Here is a 22,785-nt window from a genome sequence, read left to right as displayed (position 1 = left end):
ACAAAACAGGTCGCAGCGGGACACGAGACACTCTAGAAAGGGTTTGGAATTTTGGAATATTGACAAGAGGCAGTTGTCTCAATTCTCATTTTGACCAAAACAGTGGCAGACTTGAGTGATCACTATCAAACACATTAGCAAGTTGTTCACTCCATAAAGGGCTTTGGGGCCAAATGTTCTTTCAACATAACATTGGCGACAAGTTGTTTTATGTAAATGAGTCAGAGTCTGGGGAGTTGCTTAATAGGCAGGTCTGTCTCGCTGTCTGGAGGTTCGCTGCTATGATTGGATAGAGCGCAATCACCGCATTAATTTCTCAGTGCATAACAATTCTCCCTTGGCGATACAATCCCATTTCATGGGCATGATTGTAATCCAAACCCAACCCTCATGTAAGTCATGACGACCTCAGTTACACAAATCTCACAAAACTCTGTTTTGGAATATACTGACTTTATAAGCAAAGTTATTCTACTTAAACGTTTTTGTCAATTTTGGCACTGGAATAAATGTTTCTGACATAGGCCGTTTTCAACCAGAGAAGTTGCTTTTTACGTTCAGTTGCCCTTTAAGATGAGTTATCCAAAAATCCACCACTACCACCCCACTCACTCACTCACTCACTCACTCACTCACTCACTCACTCACTCACTCACTCACTCACTCACTCACTCACTCACTCACTCACTCACTCACTCACCCACCCACCCACCCACCCACCCACTCACTCACTCACTCACTCACTCACTCACTCACCACTCACTCACCACCACTCACTCACTCACTCACTCACTCACTCACTCACTCACTCACTCACTCACTCACCCACCCACCCACCCACCCACCCACTCACTCACTCACTCACTCACTCACTCACTCACTCACTCACTCACTCACTCACTCACTCACTCACTCACTCACTCACTCCCCCAGTGACCCACACAGGGAAACCTTCGGAGGCATCCTCCTCTATCAGTGCCTCTAAAAAGACCCATCGCCAGTCATTCATGTCCAAATTTGCAGGATCATTTTGGGAACAGCCTTTTTATTAATCAAATTTGAACGGTGTGTTAATTTCTCTTTATTTCAGTGCCACCATGGTGAACACCATGTTAAAAATAAAAAGCAACATCTTGTTAAAAGGAATATGAAGACAATGAATTAAAACTAATAATAAAAACTGGCATTAATAACCTCACAGCATTCTTATCAAACTCTCCCTCCAGGACTTAAAGAAAGAAAGAAATGGGCCAGGGTAGACAACAACAAGACAGTTTTGTTATATCCACACTTTAGACAGATATTTCCCATAGACTTTAGGTTTGGTTTGAAAGGGGGATTCTGTTGGATTGTCTCATTGTTTTTTCCCTGTAGAGGAGCATCACTGCAATGCAGCAACAGTAAATCTACTGAAGAGGAGAGTGAGAGTCTTGAAGACTCTACCTAGTGCACTGAGAATAGGGGCTCTGACTGGACACACTTTTTGGGTGTCATGAAGTGCAAACCGTTAAATCTCTAACCCTCCCTGTTCTAGCTAACTTCATCTACCACCCTGGCAAATTAGCAGTGGTAAACTACACCTGATACATAGCTGGAGTTTGTCCCGCCCTGTAAGTATACTCACAACATAGTCATTCTTTTCATTATAGTACAGTATAGAGCAAATAGTATCCATATAATTTTCATAATCTTTTTTCATATTGCACCATCAGAGAATGGAATACAGAGAAATATCAATAGTGACTCCATTTCCTAATCAAAACGAGATATGTGCAAACATGACTAAGGACTTCATTAACCAAATCAATTCTTCCCTGTAATATCCACAAATAAAAGTGATCTCTTTTTATATATATATTTATAGTAATAAGAATAATAAATCTTCACATTGGATCATTTCATAGTGTGACAAAATGCTCAACTGGGCTGTCCAGTAGTGATCATAATCCTTATAATAGTCTTTAATTGGTCAGTCCCCATGCATCCATAGGAAATAGATTTATTTTTTCTTCAAAAAGTAACAATTTGCGAGCAGCTGACAAGTTTGGACTGCTGTCAATTGCTTTCATTCTCAGATTTCAGATTTTCCCAAGTTTCATTCAGTGTTTAAAAGGAATTTTCCATAGAAAAAAAATGATGGGCTCCAAATTATCATCTCACACTCCGGAAAAAAGTTGTCCAGGTTCTTATTAAAACAGTGTAGTAATGGTAATAATTGATCATTTGTAATCAATAATTAATAATCATTAAATGTTGACAACTAACAACAAATAATCCATGATTAATAATTATTGATTAAAAATAATAATCAATAATAAATGATGTTCCCGCATAACGTAAATATTTTGTCAAGCTCTGCGTGTCATTTCAGATGAGTGAAATTTCTCACAAGTTTAAAAAAACAAAGAAAGCTCCAAAATAAATAAAAGGAGATTAGTAAAAGTTATCCCTCGTTTAAGAAGAAAGGGGACGTTATATACAGGACTGTGTGGTGAGAGTCAGTTTACTGCACTTGTAAGTGTAATAAGTCCAGTGTTAGTGTGAGTTTTAGTCCAGCCCCATGCCTCTGGTGTTATACTAGCGTATAGGACTTTGCGTAGGGGTTGTTGGTCTGTTTGAGATGTCCTCGTGAGTCCAGTAGGGACTCCTGGGAGGTGCTGAGCTTGGCGGCCTGGGCCAGCTCTGAGCCCTCTCTGTGGGGCAGGGTGGCGGCTGAGCCGGGCTGCCATTGGGGCACTGGGTCCCTGCTGCTGGCCCTGCTGGTGGCCTGGGGGGCCTCTGTGGGTGTAGGGGGCGCCATACGCGACGGCCGCTTCAGGGAGCGACTCTTCTGGGGTTCCAGACAGGCCTGACCCATGGCCCCCTCCCCCCCGGCACCACCCCTCCCCCCAGTACCCGTGCACGACATGCCCCGGTTCAGCAGGAAGTCCATGCGCAGGTAAGGAGGCAGGTGCACAAGCTCGCCCCCTACAGGACAAAGTAGAGAGAGAGATTGGAGTTAGCTTTTGGAAAACAACACCATTGAATTAAACATAACAGGTCCAAATTATGGAAAAATCTCAGTTCAAAATACTTCATTAGAGAAATGACTGCCCCTGTGGGAAGGGTTGGGTGGAAATAGAAATGTCTTTACCCCCTCAGATACAAGCTCATCACATCTGCCACTCCAACCAACAAAACTAGCTTATACAGTATGTGAAAGTAATTTACATAAATCTTCTTCAGGATAGGGTCTACTTTTCTCCATTTCCGCCTGACTGACGTGCCAAAAATAAACTGCTTGTTGCTCAGGCCCTGAAGCCAGGATATGCATATAATTGGTACCATTGGAAAAAAAACACTCTGAAGTTTGTAGAAATGTTAAAATAATGTAGAAGACTATAACACAATCGATATGGTAGGAGAAAATCCAATGCTCTTCCAATGGAACATATAGGTAAATAAATTAAATCTAGCTCCCAGTATGCAATTCCTATGGCTTCCACTGGGTGTCAGTAGTCTTTGTTCAAGGTTTCAGGCTTGTTTCTTCCAAAATGAGGAAGAATAATGAGTTTTAGTACACGGACACAGACTTGAAAATTCGTGTATGCGCGCGCGACGAAGAGGACACGCACCTGCTAATACCGTTTTCCTATTGAACATACTTCTTTCCGTATTAAATATTATAGTTTAATTACATTTTACATTTTAATCTGAGGATGAAATAGAAATGTATTTTAACTTGTTTTAACAAAGTTTAGAGGTAGCTTTTTGGATTCCTTTCTCTGCATGTTGAATGAGTGGATTACTCAAATCGATGGAGCCAACTAAACAGACTTTTTGCGATATAAAGAAGGATTTTATCTAACAAAATGACACTACATGTTGTAGCTGGGACCCTTTGGATGACAAATCATAGGAAGATTTTCAAAAGTAAGTGAATATTTAATCGCTATTTGTGAATTTATAAAACCTGTGCCGGTGGAAAAATATTTTTATGTGTGGCTCTCTGTCCTCAAACAATCGCATGGCATGCTTTCGCTGTAAATTTGACTGTAAATCAGACAGTGCATTTAGACTAACAAGAATTTAAGCTTTTAACCGATATAAGACACCTGTATGTACATCAATGTTTAATATCCATAAAGTTTATGATTATTTATTTGAATTGCGTGCCATCCAGTTTCACCGGAAGTTGTCTAGCGGGACACCTAGCCTTAAGAAGATTTATGTATACAAACTTTGCCTGGTTATTGAGGTTATATGCCAAAGAATACTTCAGTGATGAATTATTCTCATACCGCCATGCTGCAATCTGTCCTCATGGCCTTGATCAACATTAAATGAATGATAACATTTACAATGTGGTTTAAAGCCCCCCCCCATATCTCATTATACACATTGGGGTAATGGATGAAGGAGACTGTGGCTTTTCTATAACCTAAATAAGTAATGTTATAGATTTAAGACACTAGTGCAGTTTATTACACAGTTATCTGAGTAAAGTCTACAAAGTCTGAGTTTAATAAAATATACTCTACAATGATCCAAAAATAGAATGAATAGAGATGATGACTTTAATAAAAAAATAGACTGAATTTACGAGATAAAGTGACCTCATAGCAGATCACAGACTTAAGTGGTTCAATGTTAAAGATTGGTCTTCCTGCAATGTAATGTTGTTGCACTATCGTCAATAGAATAAGCTTAATTCATTAATACATGTCCCTGTAATTTATGCAAAGAACTGTCTGCAAAACTCCACATTTGTTGCATCAAGTAGTAGTGGCATTACTACATCATCAAGTGGCATTACTACATCATTATCTTCAGCATATTCAACAGTTGAGTGAATACATCAGCAGTAAATATTTACAAACCCATAGCATTACAGGCCTGATGAAGGTTAGCGAAGGTTAGCAACAGGTTAGCAACAGAGCTCAGGACTCAAGTGTTAGCTATAGCAGAGCTAGCTATGTGTCTACGCGGCCTCACCCGGTCTGTGAGCCTTGGGCACGGCCATGTTCATGACTCGGCTGACGTCCTGAGGCTTGGGCGGGGAGGCGGTGAACCTGCAGATGCCTGACTCGGAGGGCGTGCTGGAGGTCAGGCTGTCTGTGTAGTCATTGGTGCCTGCCGTCATCTGCTCCGAAGACGTGTCCGAGATGAAGCATTCTGTGATGGTGAACTTGGCGTGGCGCAGCTGCTCCTCCATTTTGGCGTGCTCGTAGGCCCGCGCCAGCTCCTCATAGGTGGATGACGCGCTCTCTGTGGACACCATGCTGCTCCGCGCTCGGTCTACACCAGGGGTTAGGGTTAGAGGTCGTGCTAGTAAAGCAGTTAGGGGCTAATGCTAGCATTATATTTGTTAATAAGTGTTGGCATTGTTACAAGTTTTATAGTAGGCCTATCTGTTGTTAATACAGAGGTGAAAGGTTTGTTATAGACATGGTTAAGGGTTATGTTGCAGACATTCTTATATGGGGACTGTTACAGCTGTTGTTACAGACTTGTCTCATCTTCAGGTGCGTTGTTACCTGTGTCCTGAGATGGGCTGACACTGTAGCTGTCACTCTCCTTATCCACAGAGCCGGCCACCCGTGGCGTGGGCAGCCTCCAGTCAGTGCTCAGGGTGTGGGCCGAGACTGGCGGGTGTGGTCGGTTCAGGGTCCACTGGCTAGCGTAGCGGTTGCGTGCGGCAGGGCCTGCTTTGGCTGTGCGGCGGGCTGTGGGGTCTGAGGAGGAAGGACACAGGATGTTACATCACAGTCACACACCAGGGTGTTATGTCACTTAGCAAGGGCTCATCTCGAGTAACGCAATGCTCTGTTTTTTAAGCTGACTGTTTTTAAAGGAGTTTTAAAGTTTGTAGCTGGCTATAGCAATGAGTCTGGACACTCTATCCTGTCATGAACCAACAAAGAGAAAACACCCACCATCACAATATCTCTGCACATGGAGTTCATCTCGGGACTTCTTGTTTTCACACAAATACATAGAGCTTACAATAGCAGTGAGAAAACCATCATGGTCAAAGAGAATGTTTGATTGGGTTGACTGCAGTCCTTTGCAAATAGGCTCATTTTTTGGTTGGATACCATACACATACAGTTCCTTCAAAAAGTATTCACACACCTCGACTTTTTCCTCCTTTTGTTGTGTTACAGCCTGAATTCAAAATGGATTCAAATGAGATGTTTTTGTCACTGGGCCACACACAATACCCCATAATGTCAAAGTGGAATTATGTTTTTAGAAATGTTTACAAATTGGTTAAAAAATGAAAAGCTGAAATGTCTTGAGTCAATAAGTATTCAACCCCTTTGTTATGACAAGCCTAAAAAAGTTCAGGAGTAAAAATGTGCTTAACAAGTCACATAATTTTCTCCCGAGTGGAGCAGCGGACTAAGGCACTGCATCTCAGTGCAAGAGGCGTCACTAGAGTCCCTGTTTCGAATCCAGGATGTATCACATCTGGCTGTGATTGAGAGTCCCATAGGGCGGCACAAAATTGGCCCAGGTTCGTCTGGGTTTGGCTGGGGTAGGCCATCATTGTATATAAGAATTTGTTCTTAACTGACTTGCCTAGTCAAATAAAGGTTAAATAACAAAAATTATTCTAATAATAAGTTGCACTGACTCACTCTGTTTGCAATAATAGTGTTTAACATGATTTTTGAATTACAACCTCATCTCTGTACCCCACACATACAATTATCTATAAGGTCCCTCAGTCGAGCAGTGAATTCCAAACACAGATTCAACCACAAAGACAAGGGAGGTTTTCCAACGCTTGGCAAAGAAGGGCACCTATTGGTAGATGTGTAAAAAAATATATATAAAAAAAGTAGACATTGAATATCCCATTGAGCATGGTGAAGTTATTAATTACACTTTGGATGGTGTATCAATAAACCCAGTCACTACAAAGATGCATGCATCCTTCCTAACTCAATTGCCGAAGAGGAAGGAAACCACTCAGGGATTTCACCATGATGCCAATAGTGATTTTAAAACAGTTACAGAGTTTAATGGCTGTGATAGGAGAAAACTGAGGATGGATCAACAACATTGTAGTTACTCCACAATACTAACCAAATTGACAGAGTGAAAATAAGGAAGCCTGTATAGAATAAAAATATTCCAAAACATGCATCCTGTTTGCAACAAGGAACAAACGTAATACTGCAAAGAAATGTGGGGGAAAAAACGTTATGTCCTACATACAAAGTGTTCTGTTTGGGGAAAATCCATTACAACACATTACTGAGTTTCACTCTCCATATTTTCAAGCATAGTGGTGGCTGCATCATGTTATGGATATGCTTGTAATCATTAAGGACTGGGGAGTTCAGCACAGGCAAGTCATGAAGTACAGGCAAAATCCTAGAGGAAAACCTGGTTCAGTCTGCTTTCCCCCAGACACTGGGAGATTAATTTTCCTTCAGCAGGACAATAACCTAAAACACAAGGCCAAAATCTACACTGGAGTTGCTTACCAAGAAGGCAGTGAATGTTCCTGAGTGGCCGAGTTACAGTTATGACTTAAATATACTTGAAAATGTATGGCAAGATGTGAAAATGGTTGTCTTAGCAATGATCAACAACCAATATGACAGAGCTGAAAGAATTTTGAAAAGAATAATGGGCAAATGTTGTACAATCCAGGTGTGGAAAGCTCTTAGAGACTTACCCAGAAAGACCCACAGCTGAAATCGCTTATATAAATTAGATATTTTTGTATTTCATTTTCAATACATTTGCTACAGTTTCTAAAAACATATTTTCACTTTGTCATTATGAGGTACTGTGAGTAAATGGGTGAGAAAATATATATATTTAATCCATTTTGAATTCACAACAAAATATGGAATAATTCAAGGGGTATGAATACTTTCTTAAGGCACTGTACATTGTGCTGAAAGGAATTGTTAATCTGTGTGAATAACATCAGTGGAGATGGTAGTGACACTGATCATAATGCTACTGATGACTCTCTGAGGACTGGAGTCAGTCTGGTTGTCTAGAATACACTCTAGCTGTATCAGTTTCAGCCGTATGAATGCAATCCTGATACCACTTATCCATTCTAGTTTTACCTCCAGTAATGTAAAGAGGATGTTCGTACTGGACTTACTGGTTCCTGGCCTAGCGTCAGATACATCCACTAGAGGTCCGGTGGCCTGTGACAGGGACTGGTAGTGGACAGTGTGGGTAACCGTAGACGACTTCTGTTTCTGGGTCTCCCCAAAGTCATTGTCAGTCAGTAGCACTGTGGACCTGTCATCTGAAAGAGAAAGAGAGCTTTCACAAACATGGTCCCTACAGTACGATGACAATAACCACAGTAGGCACTACTAACACTTAGAAGGCCACAAATATGTGATATTCACACATTGTTATCCAATGTTACACAAATATCCCACTCGTATTTCCTAATTGGAAGCTCATTATGAGTTATGGTGTGTCTGGGAGCGTTCTGTAAGTTTAAGTCACAAGTTGCCGATAATTCAGAGAACACATGAAAGCAGCATAATGTATCAGTGTCCACTCACCGACTGTCTCCATGGTGTCTCTCTCCTCTATGAGCAGCTGGGCTCGGGGGATGTCGATGTGCATTCTCATGGTCTGCTGCTGCTTGTTGATGGTGTCTGCAGGTCGTGTGTTTTTACTGCATGGGGAACACAGGAAGCCATACACAGGTCAATGCAGATCTCATTACACACTGCATAAGATATTCATATAATAGTGATTCTGATATGATTCCATAGAAACAGTATTTCATGTTTTCTTCTTCCAGTAATGTATTAAACAATATTAACTATCTATTAAGTTATGTGTCAAACTGCTCATGCTTACCTCATCAGCATCTCGGCTAAACTTTTAGCATCTACAGAGCAAACAAGAACAAAAATCACATTACATACAGATGATTCTCTTAGTATACTTGAAAATAGTTTGACAATAGTTACAGAAATCTTTTACTGAAATCTAACCAATCATGTTGCTGCTGTGACCTCTCACCTCTAAGCCTCTTCAGTCTCTGTTCCCGCCTCCGCCTCCTGAGGACAAGTAGCAGGACGAAGACCAGCACGATGCCCACCAGAACACATGAGATGATGGTCACCATTTTCAGACCCTCGTTACTGGACGTACTGCCCGCACTCACCGTCGGGGCCTTCACCAGGGGAGCGATGGTACCTGGGGACAGGTCATAGAAATGTAATTAGCTGACAAAATGTTGTGATATTTGTTATGACAAGACCACGTACGTTTCTTGTACTTAACTACAGGATTGTCAAGTGTGCAAACCAGACCAGGTAGAGAAGACAATGACTGCAAAACACCAGCCAAATTCAAATATACACACAGTGAACAAAACATTTCCATGACATAGATTGACTGGTAGTCAAAGACTCCAGTCAGCCAAGTCATAAACTGTTCTCTCTGCTACCGCACGACAACTCAATATTAGGAAGGTGTTCCTATCATTTCGTACACTCACTGTCAATTAACGTCTATACAAGGTCTGTCGATGAATACTAAATGACCTTTGTGTTAATGTTTAAAACATGCAGCAAGCGCCTGGCAAAAGGTAACAGGGCTTACATCCCAAACGAAATGTCTTTCCCAGCAATCCCACTCAATCTGCTCCAACAAGCTGTTGTAGTACTGTGTTGCCTGCAATCAGCACCTGACCTTCTGCCGAATTTCCAATAATGCCCAGTTAACTGAAGCACTACTTAAAAGAGGTGAACTCTTCCTTATTCGCTGAATAGTCAGCTTTTTTTCCCCTTCGTGGATGGCTGGGGGATGGATGGATGGGGGCTGTGTGTGTGTGTGTGTGTGTGTGTGTGTGTGTGTGTGTGTGTGTGTGTGTGTGTGTGTGTGTGTGTGTGTGTGTGTGTGTGTGTGTGTGTGTGTGTGTGTGTGTGTGTGTGTGTGTGTGTGTGTGTGTGTGTGTGTGTGTGTGTGCGTGAGTGAGTGAGTGAGTGAGTGAGAGAGAGAGAGAGAGAGAGAGAGTAAGGTTTAGGGTTGGGTAAGGCCATTGAATCGCTATGGGACTGGGGGGTGTTGGCACTGGCAGGTGATTGCTCATCTATTGCCCCCCTCTAGCCCCTCTGCAGTCGGTAGATCACATAATTATTTAATTCATGCAGCGCAGAGCGCTCGATAGGGCAGTGATGGAGGTGTCATAAACAGCAGCAGCAGACATAACAACCACCACGGCCACTGGAGTCAGCAGAAAATCTATTGGAGGTACTTTACTGCCCCATTCATCAGTTGCATGAGACTTGCATGAGACAGCTTCTTTAATGGCAGCACCAGTAAATAGAAAAATATGAATTCATTTACTTCTGCTCTAAGGCAGGTATAGTACCTACGCCGTAAATTAACATCTTGGATGGAGACTCGATCAGTTGTGACAATTTTCAAGGGATGGGAAGGTAAATGCCTTTTAAAATACAGTTCTTCAATTTTCATTCAGTTATCCTGAATAAGTCAATCTAAGCGTGTATATCTTTCAACTTATAACTTGCTGCATTATGTATAGCAGCAGTGAAGAGGTGGCGAATCGCATCTCTGCATGTCTGGCAGACATATCAGTGTGGATGACGGATCACCACCTCAAGCTGAACCTCGGCAAGACGGAGCTGCTCTTCCTCCCGGGGAAGGACTGCCCGTTCCATGATCTCTCCATCACGGTTGACAACTCCACTGTGTCCTCCTCCCAGAGCGCTAAGAACCTTGGCGTGATCCTGGACAACACCCTGTCGTTCTCAACTAACATCAAGGCGGTGGCCCGTTCCTGTAGGTTCATGCTCTACAACATCCACAGAGTACGACCCTGCCTCACACAGGAAGCGGCGCAGGTCCTAATCCAGGCACTTGTCATCTCCCGTCTGGATTACTGCAACTCGCTGTTGGCTGGGCTCCCTGCCTGTGCCATTAAACCCCTACAACTCATCCAGAACGCCGCAGCCCGTCTGGTGTTCAACCTTCCCAAGTTCTCTCACGTCACCCCGCTCCTCCGCTCTCTCCACTGGCTTCCAGTTGAAGCTCGCATCCGCTACAAGACCATGGTGCTTGCCTACGGAGCTGTGAGGGGAACGGCACCTCAGTACCTCCAGGCTCTGATCAGGCCCTACACCCAAACAAGGGCACTGCGTTCATCCACCTCTGGCCTGCTCGCCTCCCTACCACTGAGGAAGTACAGTTCCCGCTCAGCCCAGTCAAAACTGTTCGCTGCTCCGGCCCCCCAATGGTGGAACAAACTCCCTCACGACGCCAGGACAGCGGAGTCAATCACCACCTTCCGGAGACACCTGAAACCCCACCTCTTTAAGGAATACCTAGGATAGGATAAAGTAATCCTTCTCACCCCCCTTAAAAGATTTAGATGCACTATTGTAAAGTGGCTGCTCCACTGGATGTCATAAGGTGAATGCACCAATTTGTAAGTCGCTCTGGATAAGAGCGTCTGCTAAATGACTTAAATGTAAATGTAAATGTAAGAGACAAGTACACTCACTGCCGTCGTAGCTGAGTGTGGCGAACTTGACCCTCTTCTCTGCTGAGCCGGCGCTGTTGAACACCTTCATCTGCAGTTCGTACCAGGTGGCCTCGGCCAGGTCATACAGGATGTAGCTCTTGATCAGAGAGGTGCGCTGGGCGGTGGTCCATATGGGAGACACCACCGAACGGTACTCCAACGTGAAGGATGTGATTGGACAGCCGCCGTTGTTCCAGCCAATCAGGTTGAGCTTGACACGCGTGGCATTGATACTGGTGAAGAGCTCCTGTTCTTTAGAGTACTGGGGTTCTGTTGGGCAGGGAGGAGAGAGGAGTCAGACCACACACACACTTTAATGAGCGGTCCATTCATAAGTATCAGTTTTGTATTAATTGTGTCAAAGCAATGGAGTCACTATTTCATAACATACGTAAAAGGATGTCACCATCTCTCTACCTTTCCCATGAGTCTTAGCTTCGATGATCTCACTGATTCGCCCTGGCCCCACAGCATTCTGTGCCGTCAGTGTAAATTTGTACCAGGTGCCACACTTCAGGTTCTCCAGGCGATAGGAACGCTCACTAGGGCTGATGGCAAAGTTGCCCCACTGCTCACTGTTGTCCTCTGAGTATTGCAGGATGTAGCCTGATGTGAGAGAGAGAGGTTAGGCTGATGCACTGTTGTCTGCTAAACAACCATCCTGGTGTTGCTCATAGGGGACACTATTTAATGAAGTCAGTAACTTGTTTTCCAAGGTAAAACAATAAAATCTCCTATAATAGTTAGTGTTGCTGCTTGCTGTGTTGGAGTCTGACCTCTGATGGAGCTGCCTCCGTTGTCTCCTGGTATCCAGGACAGAGTGATAGATGTGGTGGTCGTCTTGGTAACGGTAAGACGAGGCTGGTCTGGAGGAACTAGAAGTAAAAACATGGATTTTAATTAGGTCCTATCTCAAGGGGCATAGAGTACTGGAAAGTATTCAGACCCCTTACATTATTCCACGTTTTGTTACATTACAGCCAATATCCTAAAATGGATTAAGTACATGTTTTCCTTCCTCAATCAACACAAAATAACCCATCATGACAAAGCACAAACATGTTTTTAGAATATTTTGCAAATGTATTACAAATAAAAAACAGAAATACCTGATTTACATAATTATTCAGACCCTTTGCTATGAAAACTTAAAATTGAGCTCAGGTGCATCGTGTTTCCATTGATCATCCTTGAGATGTTTCTTCAATTGATTGTACATGTTTTGGAAAGGCACACTCCTGTTTATATAAGGTCCCACAGTTGACAGTGCATGTCAACATGTCATGTCAGTGCAAAAACCAAGCCATGAGGTCAAAGGAATTGTCCATAGAGATCCGAGACAGGATTGTGTCAAGGCATGGATCTGGGGAAGGGTACCAAAACATTTCTGCAGCATTGAAGGTCACCAAGAACACAGTGGTCTCCGTCATTCTTAAATTAAAGAAGTTTGGAAGCACCAAGCCTCTTCCTAGAGCTGGCCGCCTGGCCAAACTGAGCAATCGGGGGAGAAGGGCCTTGGTCAGGGAGGTGACCTTATATAGATAGACATGTCAAGGTGTGATGGTCACTCTGAAAGAGCTCCAGAGTTCCTGTGTGGAGATGGGAGAACCTTCCCTGCAGCACTCCACCAATCAGGCCTTTATGGTAGTGGTCAGACGGAAGCCACTCCTCAGTAAGAGGCACATGACAGCACACTTGGAGTTTGCCAAAAGGCACCTAAAGGACTCTCAGACCATGAAAAACGATTCTCTGGTCTGATGAAACCGAGATTGAATTCTTTGGCCTGAATGCCAAGCGTCACATCTGGAGGAAACCAGGCATCATCCCTACGGTGAAGCATGGTGGTGGTAGCATCATGCTGTGGGGATGTTCTTCAGCAGCAGGGACTGGGAGACTAGTCAGGATTGAGGGAACGATGAACGGAGCAGAGAGATCCTTGATGAAAACCTGCTCTAGAGCGCTCAGGACCTTAGACTTGTGCAAAGGTCAACCTTCCAACAGGACAACAACACTAACCACACAGCTAAGACAATACAGGAGTGACTTCGTGAAAAATCTCTGTATGTCCTTGAGTGGCCCAGCCAGAGCCCGGACTTGAACCAGATCTAACATCTCTGGAGAGGCTTGAAAATAGCTGTGCAGAGATGCTCCCGATCAAACCTGATAGATCCTGAGAGGATCTGCAGAGAAGAATGGGAGAAACTTCCAACATACAGGTGTGTATTGTAGCTTGTAATGTAGCGTCATACCCAAGAAGACTCGAGGTTGTAATCGCTACCAAAGATGCTTTAACAAAGTACTGAGTAAAGGGTTTGAATACTTATGTCAACGTGCAAAATTAAAATGTAAAACTGTTTTTGCTTTGTCATTATGGGGTATTGTGTGTAGATTTATGAGGGTGAAAAACATATTTAATAATTTTTAGAATAAGGCTGTAATGTAACAAAATGTGGAAAAAGTCAAGGGGTCTGAATACTTTGCGAATGCACTTCACTACATACCATGAACACATTTCTGTTTTTATGACCATCAATAAAATGGAGAATTCATTTGAATTGAGTGGTATTTCAAGACTAGTCATTCAACTGAGACTGCTCTTCTCTGTATCACGGAGGCGCTCCGCACTGCTAAAGCTAACTCTCTCTCCTCTGCTCTCATCCTTCTAGACCTATCGGCTGCCTTCGATACTGTGAACCATCAGATCCTCCTCTCCACCCTCTCCGAGTTGGGCATCTCCGGCGCGGCCCACGCTTGGATTGCGTCCTACCTGACAGGTCGCTCCTACCAGGTGGCGTGGCGAGAATCCGTCTCCACACCACGTGCTCTCACCACTGGTGTCCCCCAGGGCTCTGTTCTAGGCCCTCTCCTATTCTCGCTATACACCAAGTCACTTGGCTCTGTCATAACCTCACATGGTCTCTCCTATCATTGCTATGCAGACGACACACAATTAATCTTCTCCTTTCCCCCTTCTGATGATCAGGTGGCGAATCGCATCTCTGCATGTCTGGCAGACATATCAGTGTGGATGACGGATCACCACCTCAAGCTGAACCTCGGCAAGACGGAGCTGCTCTTCCTCCCGGGGAAGGACTGCCCGTTCCATGATCTCGCCATCACGGTTGACAACTCCATTGTGTCCTCCTCCCAGAGCGCTAAGAACCTTGGCGTGATCCTGGACAACACCCTGTCGTTCTCAACTAACATCAAGGCGGTGGCCCGTTCCTGTAGGTTCATGCTCTACAACATCCACAGAGTACGACCCTGCCTCACACAGGAAGCGGCGCAGGTCCTAATCCAGGCACTCGTCATCTCCCGTCTGGATTACTGCAACTCGCTGTTGGCTGGGCTCCCTGCCTGTGCCATTAAACCCCTACAACTCATCCAGAACGCCGCAGCCCGTCTGGTGTTCAACCTTCCCAAGTTCTCTCACGTCACCCCGCTCCTCCGCTCTCTCCACTGGCTTCCAGTTGAAGCTCGCATCCGCTACAAGAGCATGGTGCTTGCCTACGGAGCTGTGAGGGGAACGGCACCTCAGTACCTCCAGGCTCTGATCAGGCCCTACACCCAAACAAGGGCACTGCGTTCATCCACCTCTGGCCTGCTCGCCTCCCTACCACTGAGGAAGTACAGTTCCCGCTCAGCCCAGTCAAAACTGTTCGCTGCTCTGGCCCCCCAATGGTGGAACAAACTCCCTCACGACGCCAGGACAGCGGAGTCAATCACCACCTTCCGGAGACACCTGAAACCCCACCTCTTTAAGGAATACCTAGGATAGGATAAAGTAATCCCTCTCACCCCCCTTAAAAGATTTAGATGCACTACTGTTCCACTGGATGTCATAAGGTGAATGCACCACTTTGTAAGTCGCTCTGGATAAGAGCGTCTGCTAAATGACTTAAATGTAAATGTAAATGTATACTGTACTGTTCCACCACAGACTCCTTCCGGTTACCTTGAACCTGCAGGTTGAGGATGATTTTATCTGGCCCAAAACTGTTGCTAGCCACACAGGTGTAGTTCCCAGAATCCTCAGCTTTCACTGTGCGGATGGCTAGGCTGCCATTGCCCTGGATGATGCGTCTACTGTCAATCACAGCAGGGGCGGGGCTTCCGTTGCTGAATCACAAATGTACGAGAGACAGTTAGACAATGAACTACGGTGAGATACGCAGCAGCGAAAATCATTTAAAAGTCTTGGATAATGTTACCCCTACTTTTTTGTGTGTAGGAACATGCTGTACATGTAAACAACTATGATTTTTTAACATTCTGCTGATGAGTATGAAAGGATACTGTAAAAACAAAGAGCCACTGTTTTTTCACTGGTATTTAGTTCAAGTGGAAAGCATTAAAAGTTACTCAAAACACAGTCTGTACTAAGTGCTACTGTCTGAACTACATGCAGCATGATGTGTTTCCCCAGCTGTGGGTCAGACTTTCCTGTACTCACGTCTCCTTGAGCCACTTGACCGTGGGGGCTGGGTCGCCCACCGCCTTACAGGGCAAGACGATGTCCCTCATCCAGGGTGTGGTCACGGTGCCGTTGAACGTCAGAATCTGAGCAGGAGCTGCACACACACAAACATACCACAACTGGGTCAAATCATTTTAAATACTTGGGCTGACTTGATTTAGTTTGCTTGGTACAACAAAATTAATGGAATACTCCCAAAAGTGGAAATCAATCCCAAATACCGTCAAGGGAAGCTCTGAAAAAGCAGTATACAATATTAGTTTCTTATCCATCTTTATTGAATTCTCCTCTACACATGCAGAGCCCATCTCTGTGCTTGGACAGATGTAAAGTAATCTGTTTGGAACCAGGCTGGTCGTGCAGCAGACGGATATCTAAAACACATCAGGTCTGGAGCTCCAGAGTGGGGACTACATTTATCACCCCTGCCTCTAGCAGGATGAGAACACTACACTGGCTATCACTGCTCACCCTCGGCTTAACAGCTCTCACAAAGAAGCACAGTGCTGACAGGGTGGAATAGCAGACCTATTTGCATTCAGTTTGATGCTGCATTCACATCCTGAGTTAGGAGGCAGGGACACTATAGTCTCCTCTTTTCTTTTCTCACCTTATTTACCTCCGGGAGAGTTTCTCAGGGTTGCGCCCCTTTAAATGTTCTGATGCACACAACTCAAACATCCTCTTTTGTGTCTTCAAAAATCATTCAGAGACTGATACACCTTTTGTTATCATCTACTCCTGAATACTGAGAAGTGAAACCATAAGCTCCACATAGGGCTGTGGCGATCACGAAATTTGGTTAGCCGGTGATTGTCAAGCAAATAACTGTCGGTCTCACGATAATTGACCGTTAATTAACAAACACATTTAGCTTCTCCTGGCTTTCCCACCTAGCCTACAAGCAAGCCATTTTAAAGAGTCTAATAAATCCATGTAATATAGCCTACACCTTCACAATCAATCCATGATTTATTTTAGACAGGTCTAAAGAAGCATGATATGTAGTCTATTTCAAAAGAAAATGATAGCGTACTCTGTCTTTGTCAAATGGCTGTGTGCTACACTAGTCAATGTAGCAGACAAGATTTTCTTATAATTCCGTGGTATTATTTTATATTATTTTATTGTATGAAGAATACAATTGAACAAAGCTGAATAAAGTAGAAAGGGTATTTTCTCCAAACGATTTGAGGGAGTGTGCACATGCTGTTATTCTGTGTTGAGCAGTTAACAAAGAAATAGGTACTCCTAAACTCCAAAAAAAGAAACGTCCTCTCACTGTCAACTGCATTTATTTTCAGCAAACTTAACATGTGTAAACATTTGTATGAACATAACAAGATTCAACAACTGAGACATAAACTGAACAAGTTTCACAGACATGTGACTAACAGAAATTGAATAATGTGTCCCTGAACAAAGGGGGGTCAAAATCAAAAGTAACAGTCAGTATCTGGTGTGGCCACCAGCTGCATTAAGTACTGCAGTGCATCTCCTCCTCATGGACTGCACCAGATTTGCCAATTCTTGCGGTGAGATGTTACCCCACTCTTCCACCAAGCAAGTTCCCGGACATTTCTGGGGGGAATGGCCCTAGCCCTCACCCTCCGATCCTACAGGTCCCAGACGTGCTCAATGGGATTGAGATCCGGGCTCTTCGCTGGCCATGGCAGAACACTGACATTCCTGTATTGCAGGAAATCACTCACAAAACAAGCAGTATGGCTGTTGGCATTGTCATGCTGGAGGGTCATGTCAAGATGTGCCTGCAGGAAGGGTACCACATGAGGGAGGAGGATGTCTTCCCTGTAATGCACAGCGTTGAGATTGCCTGCAGAGATAACAAGCTCAGTCCGATGATGCTGTGACACACCGCCCCAGACCATGACGGACCCTCCACCTCCAAATTGATCCCGCTCCAGAGGACAGACAAGTGTAATGCTCAAACGCCAATCCGACCATCACCACGGGTGAGACAAAACCGTGACTCGTCAGTGAAGAGCACTTTTTCCAGTCCGGTCTGGTCCAGCGAAGGTGGGTTTGTGCCCATAGGCGACATCATTGCCGGTGATGTCTGGTGAGGACCTGCCTTACAACAGGCCTACAAGCCCTCAGTCCAGCCTCTCTCAACCTATTGCGGACAGTGTGAGCACTGATGGAGGGATTGTGTGTTCCTAGTGTAACTCGGGCAGTTGTTGTTACCATCCTGTACCTGTCCCACAGGTGTGATGTCCGTATGTACCGATTCTGTGCAGGTGTTGTCTCACTGTAGCACTGTCTTAGGCATCTCACAGTGCGGACATTGCAATTTATTGCCCTGGTCACATCTGCAGTCCTCATGCCTCCTTGCAGCATGCCTAAGGCACATTCACACATATGAGCAGGGACCCTGGGTATCTTTCTTTGGGTGTTTTTCAGAATCAGTAGAAAGACCTCTTTAGTGTCCTAAGTTTTCATAACTGTGACGTTAATTGCCTACTGTCTGTAAGCTGTTAGTGTCTTAGCAACTGTTCCACAGGTGCATGTTCATTAATTGTTTATGGTTAATTGAACAAGCATGGGAAGCAGTGTTTAAACCCTTTACAATGAAGATCTGTGAAGTTATTTGGATTTTTCCTAATTATCTTTGAATAAGAAAATGTGTGTTTCTTTTTTGATGAGTTTATATGATTAATTTAGAGTTATAAATGTAACTTTAGTTGTTCTACAAAACATTGGGCTATATGTTTTGATTTTTAATACATTATAAGGCTGCATGATGAGACTAATGATCATTTGAAAAAAGTTGCTTGAAAGGCATGAGCTCTGCTTTGTTTATTTGCGCAGGCTGTTCACACTTCAATAGTCTCTCATTCACAATTTGACAAGCACTTGATAACGCCTCGAATTCCACGGCGGGATCTCCTTTGTGGCCATAATGCAGCCTAACAAAATCCATGCCTTTTGCGACCCGGAGTGCTGCGTTGTGCCCTTCTCCCTGAGTGAGCTGCGCAATCCGAAGCGCCTCTCACTCACATGGCTCTCCATCGTGTGATCAGGTCTTTCTCACAGGCTAGTGAAGTGAAGATAGACACATCGGGGATGCAACTGTGCACGTCCTTATCCAATTCCGAGGTGCATATTGAAGATATTGGAAGAACTGTCCACATTTACTTTTCGTCAGCCAACAAGATTAGTAGGCCTAACAAACAGTAAAAGCACTAGCCTATGTGAATATACTATCCCCATAGTACAATCGTCGACCTATTCTATTCTGTGTGAGAAATTAATATTCCAAGCATAGTCTGTGAGATGCGATAGATCCCAAATTAATACAACTAGAGTCAAAAAAAAGTTTTTATGCAATGTTAATGACGCAACAGATCAGAACGTTTAGCTTAAAATGTTGATAAACTATTAGGCTATTTCTTCACATTATAAACGCAGCAATGCGCACATGGTAGTAGGCTATAAGCCCAAATGTTCCATTAGCAGAAAACACCATTATCAAAAGTGACCGCAAATGCATTTATGCTTGTAATGCTTTTATTATAAAGGTGCATTTTTATGGTTAAAATTATCTTCCCCAAACATAAAACTCACGCACTGCTTACATATGCTCTACACCCCTTGTAAAGCGGATTAATGTGCTTAATTTTAATAAGTAATTTGGCCACTTCAGTTGTGATAATATCCTTATTAAAACATATAGGCCTATGGGCTAGGCTACATGAGGTGTACTACTATGATAAGAAAAAGTCACACAAAAAAAAGTATTTGTTTCTTATGCTGGGCATCATTCACAAGTGATAATATATAATTCACAAGTGATAGGCTAATATTGTCACCCATCAGACTCTTCTTTAATATTGTCTTTGCATATCCTAACTAATATATGTGTGACATTTGTTTTGATTTAGAATGGACCATTATCATGCACCTGTATCGAAACGGGCAGCTGGGAAAAATGCACTTAAATAGCGAATGGATGACGCTTTTCCCCGTGGTTTATTTTCATGCCAGCCATGTAGGCTATACTCCTGTTGCAATGTGCTTAATTTTCGGAAAGTTGAGAAATAAATATAGTGGACCTAGCCTATAGAAAGCTGATGGGATCCTCGTCTTTTTATTAGCGGCCATCACTCTGTTTTCTCCCGCAATTGCATAGTCTATAGAACTGTTGTGCAACATGAGCTCATAGGCTCATGGGAAGTGTTTGATTAGATTCACAAATACATTTGCATTGATGTCAGAGTGATTAGAGGGACAATATAGTTCCAGGCAATTAGAAAGTTTGATAGCCTAATTACTGTGACTACCTTCATGACTCATGACCGCCTGTGGCGGTAATACAGTCACCGCAACAGCCCTAGCTCCACCTACCCTCGGCCAGGGGCTTGATGGTGATGATGTCGCTGGCGTTTCCGCGGCCGGCTGCGGTGACGGCCACCACCCAGATGCTGTACTGACGGTTCCTGCTCAGGTTGGGGATACGGTAGAAGAAGATGTCTGGAGCTGCTTCAAACTCACTGCTCACCTGTAGGAGGGGAGAGACCGGCATGATGTTAGCAGAGAGATACAGGACCTATTCCAAATGTCTGTAACAAACTATCAATCCTTAGAGCTGAACACTGATGACACAGCCATGACAATGTGAGCTGGAGGGATGATTTATAAGACCTCTCATGCCATATCTAGTCTAGCCCCTGAACCTGGTGCCTTCCTCTCCTACAATTATGTTAGGCCTCAAATGTATTGTATGCCCACCACTGACTTGCCTTCATCACTATGCTCTGAGACCTTGTACTCTGTGCCCTCCTTACCGTGGGGTGTGGGTTAGAGCAGAAGACAGTGTATTTCCTGATGATGCCGTTGAGTTTGAGAGGAGGGAGCCACGACACAAACACCACTGAGTTAGATGCTGCCGCTGCCTTCACGCCAGCCGGAGGACCAGGGACTGGTGAGGGAAAACCGTGAAATAGGGAAATATACATTATTACCCTTATTCTTGTTTTGAGCAACATCTAAGGAAACCACTCTGTATTTAAATTTAGTCAGTGTCAAAATCTGTCATTCCAGTGAGCGTGCCTTAACTTCTTATGCTACATGGCGATCTGCAATATGCTGGAGCTGCAGTTTTTCACCTACTAATGTGAGTTGTCTGCACCGATTATCAACTCATATTTCTATAATTTCACACCAAATTCAAACAGAAGTCCTGTCAAAATGATTTATACTTGGCAACATGCTCTCCCATAATGCAAGAGGGGATATGCAGATCTAGGCACGGTTTACCTGCCAGTTGACCTCTGGCCTCTAGGTTAACCCCAATTTAGTATGATACAGTTTTGCATCTTCCCCCTAACTGTTAAGGTTAGAATTTGGGGAGGGTAAGCTGATCCTAGATCAGTGCCTGGGGTGTCCTGGTCTACAAGTGTGCGTACCATCCTCCTTGGTGCGGGTGAAGATCTGCTCACTGCGCACCCCATCCCCTGCCCGGGTGAAGGTCAGCACCTGGATGCTGTAGTTAGTGTACTTCTCCAGACCATCCAGCTCCAGAGATGGCTTAGAGGTGGTCACGTTACGGATCTCCCCCAGCTCTGAGAGAGAGAAGAAGAGAAGGGGATAGAGAGCAATTAGAAAAATATGGGGAGGAGGAAGGCAGAGAAAGAGAAGTACATAGCAAGGAAAAGAGACAGGGAAGAAGGAAGGAAGAAAAATAAGGATATCAAGAGTTGTCAAATGCAGAATGAACTAACTTACTTGAGTTACAGCACTTGTCAAATGCCAAATGAACTAACTACAGTGAGGGAAAAAAGTATTTGATCCCCTGCTGATTTTGTACGTGTGCCCACTGACAAATAAATGATCCGTCTATAATTTTAATGGTAGGTTTATTTGAACAGTGAGAGACAGAATAATAACAACAAAAAATCCAGAAAAACGCATGTCAAAAATGTTATAAATTTATTTGCATTTTAATGAGGGAAATACGTATTTGACCCCTCTGCAAACATGACTTAGTACTTGGTGGCAAAACCCCTTTTTGGCAATCATAGAGGTCAGACTTTTCTTGTAGTTGGCCACCAAGTTTGCACACATCTCAGGAGGGATTTTGTCCCACTCCTCTTTGCAGATCTTCTCCAAGTCATTAAGGTTTCGAGGCTGACGTTTGGCAACTTGAACCCTCAACTGCCTCCACAGATGTTCTATGGGATTAAGGTCTGGAGACTGGCTAGGCCACTCCAGGACCTTAATGTGCTTCTTCTTGAGCCACTCCTTTGTTGCCTTGGCTGTGTGTTTTGGGTCATTGTCATGCTGAAATTCCCATCCACGACCCATTTTCAATGCCCTGGCTGAGGGAAGGAGGTTCTCACCCAAGATTTGGGTGGCCCCATCCATCGTCCCTTTGATGCGGTGAAGTCGTCCTGTCCCCTTAGCAGAAAAACACCCCCAAAGCATAATGTTTTCACCTCCATGTTTGACGATGGGGATGGTGTTCTTGGGGTCATAGGCAGCATTCCTCCTCCTCCAAACACGGCGAGTTGAGTTGATGCCAAAGAGCTCCATTTTGGTCTCATCTGACCACAAAACTTTCACCCAGTTGTCCTCTGAATCATTCAGATGTTCATTGGCAAACTTCAGACGAGCATGTATATGTGCTTTCTTGAGTAGGGGGACCTTGCAGGTGCTGCAGGATTTCAGTCCTTCACAGCGTAGTGTGTTACCAATTGTTTTCTTGGTGACTATGGTCCCAGCTGCCTTGAGATCATTGACAAGATCCTCCCGTGTA

At 44.0% G+C, this 22,785-nt stretch overlaps 1 protein-coding gene across 1 annotated transcript in view; it reads right to left on the bottom strand.

Annotated features, from left to right (window-relative positions):
- Positions 1-1,025: 1,025 nt before the first annotated feature.
- Positions 1,026-22,785, bottom strand: part of LOC115105584 (cell adhesion molecule DSCAM-like) — a 153,831-nt gene continuing 132,071 nt past the window's right edge. The window contains exons 19-33 of the mRNA XM_065007353.1: positions 21,437-21,592; positions 20,816-20,949; positions 20,376-20,529; positions 15,987-16,104; positions 15,489-15,652; positions 12,310-12,408; positions 11,951-12,139; positions 11,513-11,803; positions 9,004-9,180; positions 8,839-8,869; positions 8,535-8,650; positions 8,117-8,266; positions 5,517-5,714; positions 4,975-5,277; positions 1,026-2,967 (exon numbers count right to left, since the gene is read on the bottom strand). Of these exons, the coding sequence (XP_064863425.1) occupies positions 2,573-2,967; positions 4,975-5,277; positions 5,517-5,714; positions 8,117-8,266; positions 8,535-8,650; positions 8,839-8,869; positions 9,004-9,180; positions 11,513-11,803; positions 11,951-12,139; positions 12,310-12,408; positions 15,489-15,652; positions 15,987-16,104; positions 20,376-20,529; positions 20,816-20,949; positions 21,437-21,592 (2,675 nt within the window). The 3' untranslated portion in view covers positions 1,026-2,572. The remainder of the gene's footprint in view (positions 2,968-4,974; positions 5,278-5,516; positions 5,715-8,116; positions 8,267-8,534; positions 8,651-8,838; positions 8,870-9,003; positions 9,181-11,512; positions 11,804-11,950; positions 12,140-12,309; positions 12,409-15,488; positions 15,653-15,986; positions 16,105-20,375; positions 20,530-20,815; positions 20,950-21,436; positions 21,593-22,785) is intronic.

The sequence above is a fragment of the Oncorhynchus nerka genome, linkage group LG22 (assembly GCF_034236695.1).
Source record: "Oncorhynchus nerka isolate Pitt River linkage group LG22, Oner_Uvic_2.0, whole genome shotgun sequence".
Classification (NCBI taxonomy): Eukaryota; Metazoa; Chordata; class Actinopteri; order Salmoniformes; family Salmonidae; genus Oncorhynchus; species Oncorhynchus nerka.
The sequence above is the reverse complement of the archived record's forward strand: the minus strand, read 5'-3'. Positions and strand labels throughout refer to the sequence as shown.